At 39.2% G+C, this 16288-nt stretch overlaps 1 protein-coding gene across 2 annotated transcripts in view; it reads left to right on the top strand.

Moving 5' to 3' along the window:
- The window catches only part of SYNPO2 (synaptopodin 2), a 168018-nt gene that overhangs the window by 132899 nt on the left and 18831 nt on the right, over positions 1-16288 (top strand). The window contains exons 3-4 of one of the 2 annotated variants that reach the window (XM_036852115.1): positions 2840-3639; positions 6104-8289. In XM_036852115.1, coding sequence (XP_036708010.1) covers positions 2840-3639; positions 6104-8289 — 2986 coding nt within the window. Of the gene's footprint in view, positions 1-2839; positions 3640-6103; positions 9858-16288 lie in introns of those variants that run through there. The other variant, XM_036852114.1, reaches the window with a different exon arrangement.

Consider the following 16288-nt stretch of genomic DNA (forward strand, 5'->3'; position numbering starts at 1 on the left):
CATTTCTATACAAACGTGAACTCACTTTGGCCAAAATTTTGTGAAAATAAAAGAAATCTAGCATTTGTCTCAGAATCTCCCATCTAAATATTTACCCTTCAAGCCCAGTGTTTAAGCCCCTGGGATCCTACTTATTTATAAAGCTGCCATTTGCTTTTAAAAGGGATCTAACAGGAATGTTGCCAAGTGTAGTCACAGGGTTGGCCATTATTATGCATAAATCTCTGAGGTATTTGAAGTGTTCAGTCACATCCAAAATGGGAGAAAAACCTTTTCTAACTTCTTATTCCCTTTTCGTGTCTTTGCTGATTTAATGAGGCCAGTCTCTTCAGAACACACTTGTAGTCTGAGACATCCCCTACTAGTTCTTTTTTTTTTTTTAATGTGATGATCCATTTATTTATTTATTTATGTATTTATTTATTTATTTATTTATTTATGGCTGTGTTGGGTCTTTGTTTCTGTGAGAGGGCTTTCTCTAGATACGGCAAGTGGGGGCCACTCTTCATCGTGGTGCGCGAGCCTCTCACTATTGCGGCCTCTCTTGTTGCGGAGCACAGGCTCCAGACGCGCAGGCTCAGTAATTGTGGCTCACGGGCCCAGTTGCTCCGTGGCATGTGGGATCTTCCCAGACCAGGGCTCGAACCTGTGTCCCCTGCATTGGCAGGCAGACTCTCAACCACTGCACCACCAGGGAAGCCCCCTACTAGTTCTTATTTCGATTAGGATTGACTACCATTGGGAAAGTCCTTGATGGTTTAAAGTTGAGTCTTAGGCACCTATTTACTTTCAGAAATAAATAGACTAGTTCTCTGCTACTTTTAAGAACTGGAACCATGATTATTATTATTTTCTCTTAAGTATTTTTACTTTTACAAAATAAATAAATAATTGACGAGATTCAAAATGGAATCTCAAATTAAAATCAGCCCAAAGGTCATCATCATCATCATCATCATCATCATCATCACCAACACCACCACCACTACCAATCTGGATAACCAAACATTGTTTCCTGGAATTAAATATTTCTCTCACTCATGTAACTGTTGTCTATCCCTAGAGGACAAGCGGTTTACTTTTCCTGGACTATTGCCCAGAGATAGCTGGGTCAGACTACCTTAAAAAAATCCTTTAACATTGTCTCTATTACGGTAAATTTCATTTAAATGATTATATATATATACCCATATAATTATGACACATAAATTGTGGAATTGAGTACCTATGTGCACTGAATGGAAATGAGCATTTTAAGGTATAAAGCTCTAACCTCTAGTTCTTTTATGATTTTTATTCATGTATATCTATCCATTTTACCTTGGCTACCAATAAATGTTAACATTTATCTGACCCATTTGCCTGTATTACAGTGTGTAAGGCTGGAACGAATTCAAACTATTCTCTTCTCAGCTTCATAACTGATTGCTAACATAATTCAAAGTGATTTAATCTACTTCCATCTCAAGGCTTTCCTAAATTAAAACTCTCTGGCCTTTTGATACCCTCAAATTCAGTTGCATACAGTGTATTCATCATTTCCTATATAAGAAAGATCTAATTTGCTTTCAACATGTTTTAAAAATACTATTTTATAATGGTTTTTTTGGTATTACCAGGAAGCTTTACAGATTACTTGCATAGAGAAAGCTGCATTTCATTTGACTGTTAGTTTGTGTTTTGTTTATTTTTGTTTTGCTAAATGCAGTCAAAAGCAAAGTTAGGAGTAATTATTTTGAATATTAGTCTCAAATTTTACTACAACATAAATTCTAAGGTAAATTCCCTTGAGTAGAATAGAAGTAGGGGCTCACTCCCTTCAATTGATGACGCTGCATTAGTTAGGGTACATTTTGTGGGAAGAAGAAAGGGGCCAAGATAGGCGCTGCTGCTTCTTTAAAAAACTTACAAATGTAAGAAATGAAGGCATCTCCTACAGCTGTTCTGTGAATGATGCTTCTCTTCTAAAAGCAGTTAGAGTTTAAATTAGAGTTTTAGCAAGAAGTTGTTTAACCCTTAACTGACACTGCTTCTCGCAAACCCAAATTTGCAAAACCATCTGGGAATGGTAAAGGTCAAAATCAAAGGACTGTGGTGAACAGCTGTGGGCTCCTTAGCTGAGAGATTAAGGAACAGTTTGACTTCAGAGATCCTCTAAGGAAAGCTCCAAGAGAACAAGTTCAAGCAGAGAAGGGGAGACGTCTCAGATTATAAATACTCCATGACTCAATGATTCATTGCAGCATGGAAAGGATTTCTCTTTACACAAGAGTACTGGGCTGGGGTCCACTTATTACAAAACACATGCTCATTGGAGCTTAAAAAAACAGCTTCTATTTCATTCCTTTCAAGAAAGCACAGCCTCTAAAAGGATTACTTGAGTTATCTGTATATTAATATTGCTCTGAAGCTGCTGAATATGTTTATGAGACTTTATAATGTCCAGACCTAAACTTAGTCAATAAGACATTAAAATGCTTTGTCATATTATAACAAGCATGGTTATTTGAAAACACCCCAATAATTATAGATGAAGGACATCCATGTAGCTATAACTTGTGCTTTGAAAAAAATAAAAGCTGAATTTAGGATGGATTTCTGTTTCATAACATTTGGTGAGCATTTTTGCTTTGCTTTAAAAGGCAAGTTTATTTGGAAGATCTTTAAATAATAATATAAACATGTTGCCAATTTCTGTTTTCAAATACGTTGCAGTTGACATTTAAGAGGAAATATTTTTACTGTATCCTGTATTAGACATCATAAAAGTGTCAGGAAGTTCTTTGGCAGGTGTAACACACTCTGATTTAACCGTCTGGACTGATTTTTCTGTGTGCAGACCATCCAGTGGAATAAGTGAGACTTTGGACTCTGAAACTGAAAACAAAAACCATGAGCATCTCATCCATGAAGGGTACGTGGAAAGTACCACCCTACAGATTCGACCAGCCACGAAGAGCCAGTACAGAGAGTTCTACATCGCCCAGGTCAAGAGTGGAGCTCCCCTAGCTGAGGACCAAGCAAGTGGTGCTGGTTTTTCTGGGAGCATAAAAGAAGAAACATGCCTGGCTCCTCACACGTCTGACTCTAAAAGTGGATGCTTAGCAGAGGAGGTTATCTTAAGGGAGAAGGCAGAAGCGGGGCAGCCAGGCACAGTGGTTGAGCTACAACTGACCCTTTCACAAGAGAGACACAAGCGCACTAGTGCCCCTGTAGTGGCTCTCCTGGGAGCTGAAAAATCTAAGTCTCCTGACCCAGATCCTAATCTACAGCATGACGGGATCGTCCACATAAATTCTGTCCCCACTAATGAGAAAGGGGAGCCTTCTCTGAGGTCCAGCAAGATAATCCAGATCTCCAGTGGCCAAGAGTTGAGAGTGATACAGGGAAGTGAAGCAGGAGACACCGGGCTGCCCCGAGTGGAAGTGATCTTCGACTGCTCTGATAGGCAGAAGACCGAAGAGAGCAGGCTTCAGGCAGGAAAGGGGTGTGTGGATTCTCCAGTGGAAGGAGGGCAGTTAGAAGCACCTCCTTCTCTGGTATCCTTTGCAGTCTCATCAGAAGGCACAGAGCAGGGAGAAGATCCACGCTCAGAAAGGGATCACAGCAGACCTCACAAGCACAGAGCACGCCACGCACGTAAGTCCTGCCCAGGCGGCCACTGCTGGGCTGTTGGAAGGGGCTTGGGAGCTTAGGGTATTTTGCTTCTGCTTTGCCCGCATGGATTTCTTTTATTTTTTTTTGGTAAGATTTTCTTATGTCTCTCATTGGCTTTTTTCTTTTTTTTAATTTATTAATGCACAAAATAACAAACATGAAATTGTGGAAAATACCAATTTCTGAACTGGAAGTAATAAGTTTGAACTTTGTAGTAGATTTAAATGTTTTTAATGCATTTTCTTTTATTCCCAAAGACACAGGAACTGTTAAAGAAAATAATACTGTTAATGTGCCTTTTTGATTTGTCTCAGAATATTGTGATATTTCATGTTAAAATAGCATCTGAGAGTATCTGAAGTCATGTGGACGCTGAGTTTAACTGTCAAAAACTGTTGAGTCTGTTGCTGAGAGGTGTCTTTAAAATACAGCCTCCACCACTGATATTAAAAGCAGATCCTCGTTTTGAAACAAATCGTTGTGCAGCATGATGATGCTTGCAGAAGTGAGTTTGACGGACAAGGACATGTGGAATGCTGAGCAGTTACGTGATCCTCTCCGTTCTGTTAAGTCTTCACTAGACTGCAAAGCGTTTCATCTACCTTCTAGACACAAAAGTCAATCCCCAGGGCCATGTGGAGGCATTTAAATGTCCCCCAACACAAAATATATTTTAAAGTCAAGGCTTTTTACAGTGTTTTGTTTTACCCAGGGGAGCGATTACAGAGTGGAGAATGAAGATAAGAATGGCAGTTAGGTTTTATGATTTTTGTTATTTTCTTTCATGTGCTCTTTAAAAACAAATTTGGAATTTCATTTGAGGAGGTAAAAACTGACTGTCAAAGGCACTTGAATGTACGAATGATACACAACAGTAATGATCTTGGTTATTCAAAGTATATTAAGTCTCCTAACTATTGTTATTCCTTTTAAAGCATATTTTTAGCATAACCATTTGTAGTTGAATTGGCAAGTGATGTTACTCATTCCTTATACGTTAAGCATCTGTATGCATCTTCACATTTATAGCATATTAAACAAGTGCACTAAGGCAGCACTCACACATATTTTACATGTTGGCAGCGAAGTTAGCAACAACTGTGCAACTGTGACTGTCAATTTAATAGTAAGTTGTATAACACTAGTCAAAAAAGGAATTACATTTAGGAATGACCACACTTTTTACTATATTCTCTAAATAAAATTTGATTACCAGTGAATATCTGTAATTTTGTTATAAAACTATTCTGATTCTATTTTATTTTTGAAAAAGTAACCATTAAGTCTGATTTTTTCCAGTGACAAATAGAGCTGATTTCCAATCAAAAAAATATTCAAAAAGATTTTCTGAAATTTCCATTTAACTATTTTGAGGAATTCAAAAATTATTTGTGAACCATGCTCATTTATCATGGAACACATGATTATAATTAGCTGGTACTATAAATTAATTTGCCACCAATTTATTTTTTATAACAATAATAATAAAATTAAAAATTGAAATATAACTTTTTGTTATTTTAAAACTGTCAAGTTCTCATTTTACATGACTTAATTTCTGCATCAGTTTTTACCCACAGTTATAAGGGTCACTAGTAATATAATTTAAAAATTTTCCCAAGATTTACACTTATTCTTGCTGCAACTAAAGTAGTATTATATTTCCAAGATGGTAATACATTTACAAACAAATTTATCTAGACAATTTTGTAGCTAAAATTTCTTAAATGTATTCACAATAATCTTGTATTCTGAATTATTATTAATTATTGATTTGGTACCTTCAATTATTATTCATTCAGGTTTTTGACTTTATATTAATTTAGTAGCTGTGAATGCAAAGACTTTGGGAGAATGGCAAAGTAAAAAAAAAAAGAAACAGAAAACTTAAATATTTAAACTTATTACATTAAAACATTTAGGTAAACAATATTTTCTTGTTTCCCCCTCCCACTTTTTAAAAATGCTTGGAAATGTTTTATATCAACATTTTATTTTTTAAATATGGAAATGCAAGGTATGTCCTAACTTGTTTTCAGAAAATATTATGTCCTTAAATTCTTTCCTTTGTAATTTTAATGACATCCGATTAACTGACATTTATTTTCCAGTGTTTATTGTTAAAGTGTAAGGAGCCATACAGAAACAAATTATGAAACATATATTCTAACCAACATATATAAAAATGTATTTACAGGAAAAAATGAAATGGCATATTATATATATACAAATTATATCTGTATTATATCATCATATATATCTTTAAAGAAGTATACATTTTAAAAGAAATAAGAAAGAGAAATGAGTTGGATTGCTTCAAAATTCAGTACCCAACTGTAAACATGTTTTTTCCGTATTCATTTTCCCCCAGGAGAGTTGATTTCTGGGTTGCCATGGAGTGTTCCTTGAACTCGCCAACTCAATATAATTTTTGTATTTTCCCTAGGGCTCAGGAGGAGTGAAAGCCTATCAGAAAAGCAGGTGAAAGAAGCAAAATCTAAATGCAAAAGCATTGCCCTCCTTCTGACAGATGCCCCCAACCCCAACTCCAAGGGGGTGTTGATGTTTAAGAAGCGTCGTCGGAGGGCCAGGAAATACACCCTAGTCAGTTACGGGACTGGTGAACTTGATCGAGAGGCAGAGGAGGAGGAGGAAGAAGGCGACAAAGAGGATACATGTGAAGTAGCATTTCTGGGTGCGAGCGAATCCGAGGTGGAGGAAGAGTTGTTGTCTGACACTGACGACAACACACAAGTTGTGAACTTTGACTGGGATTCTGGACTAGTGGACATTGAAAAGAAACTGAACAGAGGGGACAAGATGGAGATGTTGCCAGACACCACAGGCAAGGGGGCCCTCATGTTTGCTAAGAGGAGGGAGAGAATGGATCAGATCACAGCCCAAAAAGAGGAGGAGAGGGTGAGTGGAATGCCAAGCAGAGAACCAGATGCTGCCCAGACGGATGGCCTGAGAACCATGACATCTTACCAAAGGAAGGAAGAAGAATCGATGAGAGTGCAGAGCTCTGTGAGCAAAAGCTACATCGAGGTGAGCCATGGCCTTGGCCATGTGCCCCAACAGAATGGCTTCACTGGGGTGTCCGAGACAGCAGAGGCTCAGAGGATGATCCCTATGAATAGAACGGCCAAACCTTTCCCGGGGTCCGTGAACCAGCCAGCAACCCCCTTCTCTCCAACGCGAAACATGACCAGTCCCATCGCTGACTTTCCTGCGCCTCCACCTTATTCTGCAGTCACACCCCCACCTGAAACCTTCTCCAGAGCAGTGTCAAGTCCGACAGCTGGCCCACCACAGCCCCCTCCGTGGCCCCAGCCTGGCCCATGGTCCCAGCCAGCCTTTTACGATTCATCTGAACGAATAGCTTCCCGGGATGAAAGGATCGCGGTGCCAGCAAAAAGAACGGGAATATTGCAGGAGGCCAAAAGGAGAAGCACGACAAAACCCATGTTCACTTTTAAAGAGCCCAAAGTAAGCCCAAATCCTGAACTCTTGTCACTTCTTCAAAATTCGGAAGGCAAAAAGGGCACTGGAGCAGGAGGAGATTCCGGACCAGAAGAAGACTACCTCAGTTTAGGAGCAGAGGCTTGTAATTTCATGCAAAGCCCCACTGCAAAACAAAAGACCCCACCTCCTGTCGCTCCAAAGCCTTCTGTCAAGTCCTCATCCTCCCAACCAGTAACTCCAGTTTCTCCAGTCTGGTTGCCAGGAGTGGCTCCAGCCCAACCTCCTGCCTTCCCCACATCCAACCCATCACACGGCACCGTTGTTTCCTCCATCAAAATAGCGCAGCCTTCTTACCCTCCTGCCCGGCCTGCTAGTGCTCTGAACCTGGCTGGTCCCTTCAAAGGACCACAGGCATCGGTAGCCAGTCTGAACTACACTCCCAAACCAGCGGCTCCCACACCAACGGTAAACGCTGCTCATACTGGTGCAATGGGACCATCCAATGAGCTTCCAGGAATGAGTGGGAAAGGAGCCCAGCTCTTTGCTAAAAGGCAGTCGAGGATGAAAAAGTACGTGGTGGATTCAGACACCGTGCAGGCCCATGCTGCCCGTGCTCAGTCTCCCACTCCATCTCTCCCGGCCGGCTGGAAGTACTCCTCCAATGTCCGAGCACCCCCTCCTGTGGCCTACAATCCTATCCACTCCCCCTCCTACCCACTGGCTGCCGTCAAGTCCCAGCCATCAGCCCCACAGGCCTCCAAAACAAGCAAGAAAAAGGGCAAGAAACCCCTTAATGCTTTGGATGTCATGAAGCACCAACCTTATCAGCTAAATGCATCCTTGTTTACTTTCCAACCTCCAGATGCAAAGGATGGCCTCCCTGCAAAGTCATCAGTCAAGGTCAGTTCACTGCCAGCCATGAAGCAAGCTATTCCTCCTCAGCCAGTGAATGCTGGCTCGCCCGCTAATGTGCAGGCCTCGTCTGTGTACTCAGTGCCAGCCTATAGCTCTCAGCCTTCCTTCTTTGCCGAGGCCACCTCACCAGTAAGCGCCTCCCCAGTGCCCGTGGCCATTCCCACCTCTCCAAAGCAAGAATCAGCCTCGACATCTTACTTTGTGGCACCAAGGCCGAAGTTCTCAGCAAAGAAAAGTGGTGTCACAGTTCAGGTGTGGAAACCATCTGTTGCAGAAGAGTAATCTTGTAGCTGAAGCTGAGTGTCCACTTTGCTTGAAACGAATTGTTTGCAGTGTTACTTGAGTCCCTGAGAATGCCTAGCAAGTCCTCAACTTAACATTTCTGATGTCACCTCCCAATCTGGGTCCAAGGAGAATATTTTTAATGAGTCAAAAATCTAACTCAGATGGACTTAAAACATATTTATCTTCTTTGCACACTTAAAAAGTCTGGGAGCACCCCTAAATAGACATGGGCCATTATATTAAGTAAGCAGATACTTAGGGTTTATGCTTTAGCCACAAAAAAAAAAAAAACAGTGATCAGCGTTATCAACATTAGGACACAGTCTTTATGTAACATAACAGCTGTGTTCCTACAGTGAAAAGGTTCAAATGTAGTGAAAACATAACATGTATTGACTGACATTTCCTTTTTAAGTAGTGCTTTATCTCTATTACTAGTATTAAAGGATAAGAAATTTATCGAGGACAGGGATCAGCTCTGGTCTGTCAACCTCAGCCACCTGTTTGATGTTGCAGAGAAGGTACCTTGGGGACGGTTGGAATGTACATAGTTTAGTAAGGTAGGTAAGAAAGAGGGGATTAATAATTATACAGTACTTGTTATGTACTAGGCTCCTTGCCAGATGTTTTACATATATTAGCTCATTTCTTTAAAGTAATCTGGATGGGCAAGAAGGATAATTATCCTTAGAGATTGATTCCCATCCTCTCTCCCCAGTTACCTAAGAAATTGAGTACATCTCCAATTGCCCATGAAGGCATAAGTTTGTTTTCCTCGGCTGAGGCAAGTGGTAGAGTACAGTAAAACAGAGTAACATATAAAAAGGTGAGCAGGCTGCAGATAAAGGTACATATGACTATTGTTTTCCTTTGGGAAATCACACGATTGGGGCATGAAGGGTTACTGAATCCAGGGGCTGATTGTGAAGCACGAGTAATCCCATGTGTGTGGAGGCCGTAGGGTGAGAACTCACAATTATTAGCATCATTTCTGAGTGACGTCACAGATTTTTTTTTTCTTGTGTTTGTTTTGCTTTCTGACAACTGCTCCTCCCACTGTTCCTTGCAATTCTATTCTCGCACCTTCACTTTATTATTTATATTTGATGGACCAGGAGGATTCAGACAAGGTTACCTTTAAATTTGGATTGGTCATACACCATGCCATCATCCAGCTGGCTCTGAAGTTAATAATGTTACTGACAGTAAACCTGAAGACCTTTCTCATATCTATTTTAAGTCCAAGTCTGACCAACCATGGAAAATATTCAACATGAATTAATGTAGAGAACCACAAAGCATTTTTGACAGCTCCAAGGAAAGCCATCTACTCGATACAAGAGATATGTCTAGAGACCTCTCATAAAAGCTTGCCTGGTGTGAGGGTACATGGTACCATTTTAATCCTCTGAAAATACCTGTATTCCTGTTCTTTTTCTGCTGTCACTGTCAATCTGCTCTATTTTCACTACCCTATTAAAATATTACTTTCTTCTTTAATCTGTTCAATGTATTAAAAAAAATACTTCCCTGTATGAGCTGTTCTGACCTAAGTCATTTCTCTGATATTTCTCTTATATTGCTTCCCAAACATCTGAATTTCTTTTCTGTGAACATTTCCATTTCTCTGTACATTGTAAAACTGCAAGCCGTAGGTATTTGTATGACATAACACAGAGGAGAATTAAGTCAGCTACAGAACAATGGGGCTTATTCTTCTGCTTTTTCTCTGGAAAATCTTCCATTGCTTTTGGTGGCAATTTATGTAGAGGTTAGAACCACAGGATGTAGCTTGGTCTCTTATTTGCCTTTTTTGGGAAATCAATTAGGAAGATTCATACAGGATAAAGGAAAAAGCAGTCTATCCATTATATAAGGCTATTGTTTGTATTACTTGTTCTTTGCAAAGGAAGTCTGTTGAATGCTGTGCATTTTGCATTCTTTTCTAATAGAACAACCAAAAAAGGCATCTTAAGGTGAAGCAGGAAAGGAGATCATTTTTGTAACCTTGCATTCTTAACATAGCATTTAAAGAATGGCATGAATTAGAGGAAAGAAAATGGAACACAAAGTAGTCAATTTGAGATCACTGGTTCAAAAGTAGCCTAGAATGGTAATGACCCACAAGTATTTACAGTTGTCCAGTGGTTTGTGGTATGTAGGAATGAGGAGTGTTTGGGGTCCATTTCCTGTTGGACAGGTGGCCATCTTATCAGAGCCACTGTTTGGAGTTGATGACTAAAGACACAACTAACATGACTGAGACCGTCATGGGGTTCCCAAAAAGCTTCTAAGAAGCATGTCAGGCATGCAATCAAAGCATCCACAGCTTCGACTGGGAGCTGGTAGCATAGATCTCATCTGGAACCATACAGTCCCAAATTATGGAAAAGGCATGGGAATCCTCCAAAATTGTATCCACAGCAGAGTCTAACCTCACCCTGAGAGATGGGGGCTGGTAGGGAGAAGGACTGAGCCAGCTCCCTGGAGAAGGAGGGATTTCTTTGCCTCTTCTCCCCAGCCGGGGAGCCCCATGGGAACTGGCAAGCAGAATAAGCTGGGTGTACCACCTTTCAGGCTGGAGTTCTGGAAATGATGTCAGTGCAGCAGGTGGGAGACTTAGGACTCATGACCTCAGTTTCCCTCCCACTGGGCACCCTTTGAATTCAGGGTGTTGGCTTTGTTGTGGTGGCAGATATTCGGATTGGTTGCTTGGCTAGTTTGAGGGTATGAGGAGGCAGTTTTTGCTTAGTTTAGGACCTTGCCTTTATCTTTGTCCTTTGTTAGCTTAATTTCTAGGTAGAGCACCCCTCCCATGAAGTCAAGTTGTCATCATCAACACAATAGCAACGATCATTTACTGAGTGTTTGTGTTATGATAGGTGCCTTATATACATTATCCTAAGGAATCCACTGCATGGTTAACAGGCACTGGAATATAAAATAAAATGTAATCACAGTCACTCACTTACTGCAGGACCTTATGCAAATTTCTTTCCACCAGTGTCCCCTTAGTGATGTCTCAAACCTCTCTTCCTGGAATGTTGTGCCACAGTGAATGTGAACAACACTAGATATACTAGGAAGAAAGGTGCTATGTAAATGTAAGTACACATATTCCTCTCAGTCTTATAGGAGGGCAGATTGAATCACAGAACTGGTAAGATTGAGAATCTGAGCACTGCCACTTTGATCTTAGAACAGTTACAGTCTTATTTCTAATATTTCAATAATAAACACATTCTGCTTTGAGAGAGGAAAATCACACTGTTTCTGCATTTTGACTATTCATTGATAGTATAAAGCATACATTTTTAGGAATATGTTTTATAAGACACACTGGGGCTGTCATTCTGGAACATGTAAAATTTTGTACTTCAAAATATATCTAGCACGATTGTTAATGATAACATGTACCTCATTTAATCTTCACAAGAAGCAACTCATTTTAACTACAGGAAAACTGATCTGAGTTACAGTAGTTCTTGAGAGTAAGCCAGGATTCTTTAACTCTTCTAGACAGTGCTGATCCCTTTCAAAAAGTGGGTTTCATAGGACTGAGTATTATCACACAGTTGAATTCTAGCCTGGCCACAAGAGTCGCATCTGAGATGTCAAGAACAAATGATCTGCATTTAAAGGGAGTGGACTAAGTTATGTGGGACCATTGTTTTGTTTACAGTTACTAGCTTAAAAAACTTTGAAGGCTCTTTGCTGCTGACAGGCATATCAAACACTCTGAATGCAGCACTTTCACAGACGTTTCTTGAGACCACAAGAAGACACATGGCTGTTAGTGTCTGAGTTTGGATTTAATCTTTCAAACAAAAGTCCTTTGCTGTGTAACATGTCATCCAGTTACAAATTCGAGAACCTGCAAGCACCCAAATTCAAAGAGTGAACTCCTGAAATCCATTGCTATTTTATGAGTCATCACTGGCAGGAAGGGTATTTGAAGTCACGGTCATCAAAAAGAAGTGATTGTTTTCTGAAAAGCTAAATGCTTAAAATGCTTCCAGAGGGAAGCAGTGGGCTGTGTTCTCATTCCCTCCTAAAATCACAGTTGTTGAGTTTGTTTTAAAAATTGTTAAAAGTTCATGAGAAAAATATGTAAATTCTAAGAGCCAACATTATATTCCCAGAAGCACTGACTCTTGCTGGTCTCATGTCCCCTTATCACTGGACTCTGGGGGACACAAAGACTCGTGTAACACTTCAGTGCCGCTGAGTTTGTCAACAAGTATTCTGGGAAAAAGCAGAAATGAATTCTTCTCTAGACTTCCCACCAGGATTGGCCAAAGGCCATAAAGCAAGCTAGTAAATTCCCACAGGACCCAAACACCAGGCAAAATTGCTAAAAGAGGCCAGTCTGAGTTTAAAAAAAGGAAAAAAATTACAGGCCATCCTGTGCAGCATCAGACCAATAAAAACCAGAAGCCCCCAAATCAGATTATTATTTCCTTGATGTTATCAGGTACAGCCAGTTTCTTAAATTAAAAAAAAATTTAATGTTTCTATGGTATGTATATTTGTACACGAAATTACCATTTGGCACTTGGAAATCACAGACCTTACTACTCAGAAGCAATTGAGTGAAGAGAAATTTAATTAAAAAATATCAAATCCTGTCAGATTCCTAATTTTATCAGAGCTATGCCAGCTAATAAAGTATCTCTCAAGTACAAAAAAAAAGGCTTCTACAGGGTCCTATAGTTTAAATAATTGTTTGTTATTGATACAAAGAATTTCTTAAATTTTCATCTTTTGGTTCTAAATGTGAAGTTCCTCACGTGTACCTCTGTTTATACCTCATTCTTGACACGTTTATCTAAATTATGTGTGTGTTATGACTGGTAAGATATACATTCAGGGTCCTAATAAAAATAATCACAAGGACCTACTTTCCAGCCTACCCTTCTTCCTCTACCTGATAATAATAATAATATTTAAAATAATAACATTCCAATATACCATGGAGGAATCCTGCTTTCACAGCCCCTACTTCTTGAGCTCCTTGATAATTATTAATGGTTGTTCATGGAAAACAAACAAACAAACATAGACTTGCCATTAGCTCTAAGTTGAAAAGAAATGCACATTTTAGGTATAAACTGAGAAAAATTTTCTTCTTGCAAGTAAATATCAAAAAGCAAAAGTGGTTTTTTTTGTTCTTCAAGAGACATTTTAGAAGTCAGGGAGACTCTTTGGTATCTTTATTTAGTGGAATGATCTGTTTTCAAGACCACCCAAAGGCCCTGAGTCAAGACTACGGTCCCAGTTAGGATAACATGGGTGGGAATGGAAGCTGTGGCAGCCATTTAAACAAGCTCATGAGGTCTAAGGAAAAGACAGAAGGTAGGGTGGGGGGGTTGATGTATTAAGTTTCTACTGAAAGCCAGGAACGATGTTAATACTTCACATAAATTATAACAATAACTAACATTAACTGAGCACAAACTCTGCGCCCTGAATTGTGCCAAGCATCTTCATAGATTCTCTCTCTTTTTTTTTTTTTAAATGGATATATAATTGACATATAACATCATATTAGTTTCAGGTGTACAATAATGATTTGATACTAGTATATATTGCAAACTGATCATCACAATAGGTCTAATTAACATCCATCATCACACATAGTTACAAATTTCTTTTTCTTGTGATAAGAACTTTTAAGATCTACTCTCTTAGCAACTTTCAAATATACACTACAGTATTGTTAACTATAGTCACCATGCTGTACATTACATCCCCAGAACTTATTTATCTGATAACCTCAAGTTGGTACCTTTAACCACCTTCACCCATTTTGCCCACCCACACCTCCACCCCTCTGGCAATCACCATAGAGTATCTTTTTTAATCAGTAGTCCTTATGAGATAGGTACCATCATAATCCTCAGTGTATAGATTATAGATGGGATTCTGAGGCACAAAGATGCTGAATATCTTGCCCAAGATCACATAGCGTTAAGTAGTGGACCCTGGATTCGGTCTGGACCTACACCCTTAACCAATTACACTGTGATCTCACTTACTCCTCAGAATTACCCTGAACGTGAAGGTATTATTATTATTTCCATTTCGTAGACGAGGTATCTGAAGCCCAGAGAGGCTAACCAACTTGTCCGGCAATCACTAAGCTTATAAAGTAGTGGGCTATGGTTGGACCTACATACTTATCTGACATCAAAGCCCAGGCTCTCCCTTCAGTACCACAAGATTTCCACAGTCTCATTAGACCCCACTCCCTGAGACCTGTTAATTATGTGTTCAGCAAACCATCCACCAAGAGCCTACTCTACATATGCTTAATGGATAGCTTTGACCACTTGAGAGACATTAGAAAGGACCCTACTATCATAAGATTGCTCATAAAATCAGACGCTATGATAATATGCTGGAAGCGAAAACCAGTCTCTGAAAAAGAAGCATCTGTTTTATAAGTAGAAATGATGGATTTGACAGTGATTTTGTATGAGTTCCCAAAATTCTTTCACTTATATCAGGGTGAAAAGGTGATATTCATGGGCTGGGGGTGGTGAGGAATGTCATTAAAAAAAAATAAAGCAAAATCAAAGGTTCTACATAAAAGGAAGTGCTCCCCTTGGCTTCATGCCTTTCCCACCAGAAGTAATTCAGGGAACTTTCTTATCATAGTGAATCAGCACCCAGCTTGGTTTGCTATTAAACCAATAATAACTTGAGATATTTCAACAGGAATAAGTCTACACAGAATAATGCTGAGAGAGTCACAGTTTTCAGTGTTTCAAAATATATCTAAAAAAGTAGTCGTCACTGGAATCTTAGAGTTCCATGATGTGTCTCCTAGCTGAGCTAGCATTCATCCTGGATATGGATGAGGCAGCAAACCCTTCCTGCTGCAATGTCCTCAGTGGAAGGTTTCTCAACAGGTATTTCTGTTGAAAAGTTCCCAGAGAGGACATTTTTATACCTTATGTTTTTTCCAGTAGTTTTTTGTTTTGTTCTGTTTGCTTTAAACTATGTCTCATTGTCATTTTGGAAACATCTCCTAAAGAACTCCTGTAATGGATTCTAAATGTGGGTATGAACATTCTCGTCACTAACTTCAAGGAGAGAAGATGTGAACTTCTGAGTTAATTGTAAAAAACCCTCATTATATTTGCAGAGCTTTACTGCCTTAATTTAAAATCATAGATCCAGTAATACAGTGATAATTATGAGGACTTACTATATGCTAGGTGCCATTCTAAAGACTTAACAAATTTTAACTTTTTTAGTCATCACAGAATGACTAGTGTATGAAGAAGGTACTATTATCATTCTACTTTACAGATGAGAAAATACAGTAAAGAAAAGTTAAGAAATTGTCTAAAGTGATGGGGCTAAGACTCAAGACCCAACAGTCAGACTCCAGAGCCATTCTCTAATCACAAGGCTACATTACCTCACTTGATCACAAGAAGACAAAGGTCACATATGAAAGGAATTGCCCATCAGAGGTGATAAGCTATACCTGTCTCAGGAATAACTCAAAAGTTACTTTATACCTTCCAAATCAAAGAAAGAAATGTTGAAAAAACTTCTTAGAGTTTGGTAGCCCCAAATGATAGACACTTGTGAACAGGTACAAGGGGAGGGAGAAAGGTGTCATTTTTATTTCTACCAGCCTATTTGCTTATAACTCAAATGGTAGGAGGAAGTCTAACATTTTGCTAGTTCCATTGAGTGAACACCCATGATGTGTTAGACTAAATTCCTCAAACACCCACTTCAAGCCATCATATATTACTACAGCTGTGCTAATTTACACCAGGTAAATTAAGGAAAAAAAGAATAGTGATGAGAAATTCCTCAAATTTTAGTAACAATAATGCAGAAAAATGTTCCTGCAAATATTTAAATTAAAAAATAAGTTAATTAAAGCAATGATTTGATTTAGGGGAAGCATAAGGTAACCATTTTTTAAATGAAATTCACCTAC

The sequence above is a fragment of the Balaenoptera musculus genome, chromosome 5 (genome assembly GCF_009873245.2).
Source record: "Balaenoptera musculus isolate JJ_BM4_2016_0621 chromosome 5, mBalMus1.pri.v3, whole genome shotgun sequence".
NCBI lineage: Eukaryota > Metazoa > Chordata > Mammalia > Artiodactyla > Balaenopteridae > Balaenoptera > Balaenoptera musculus.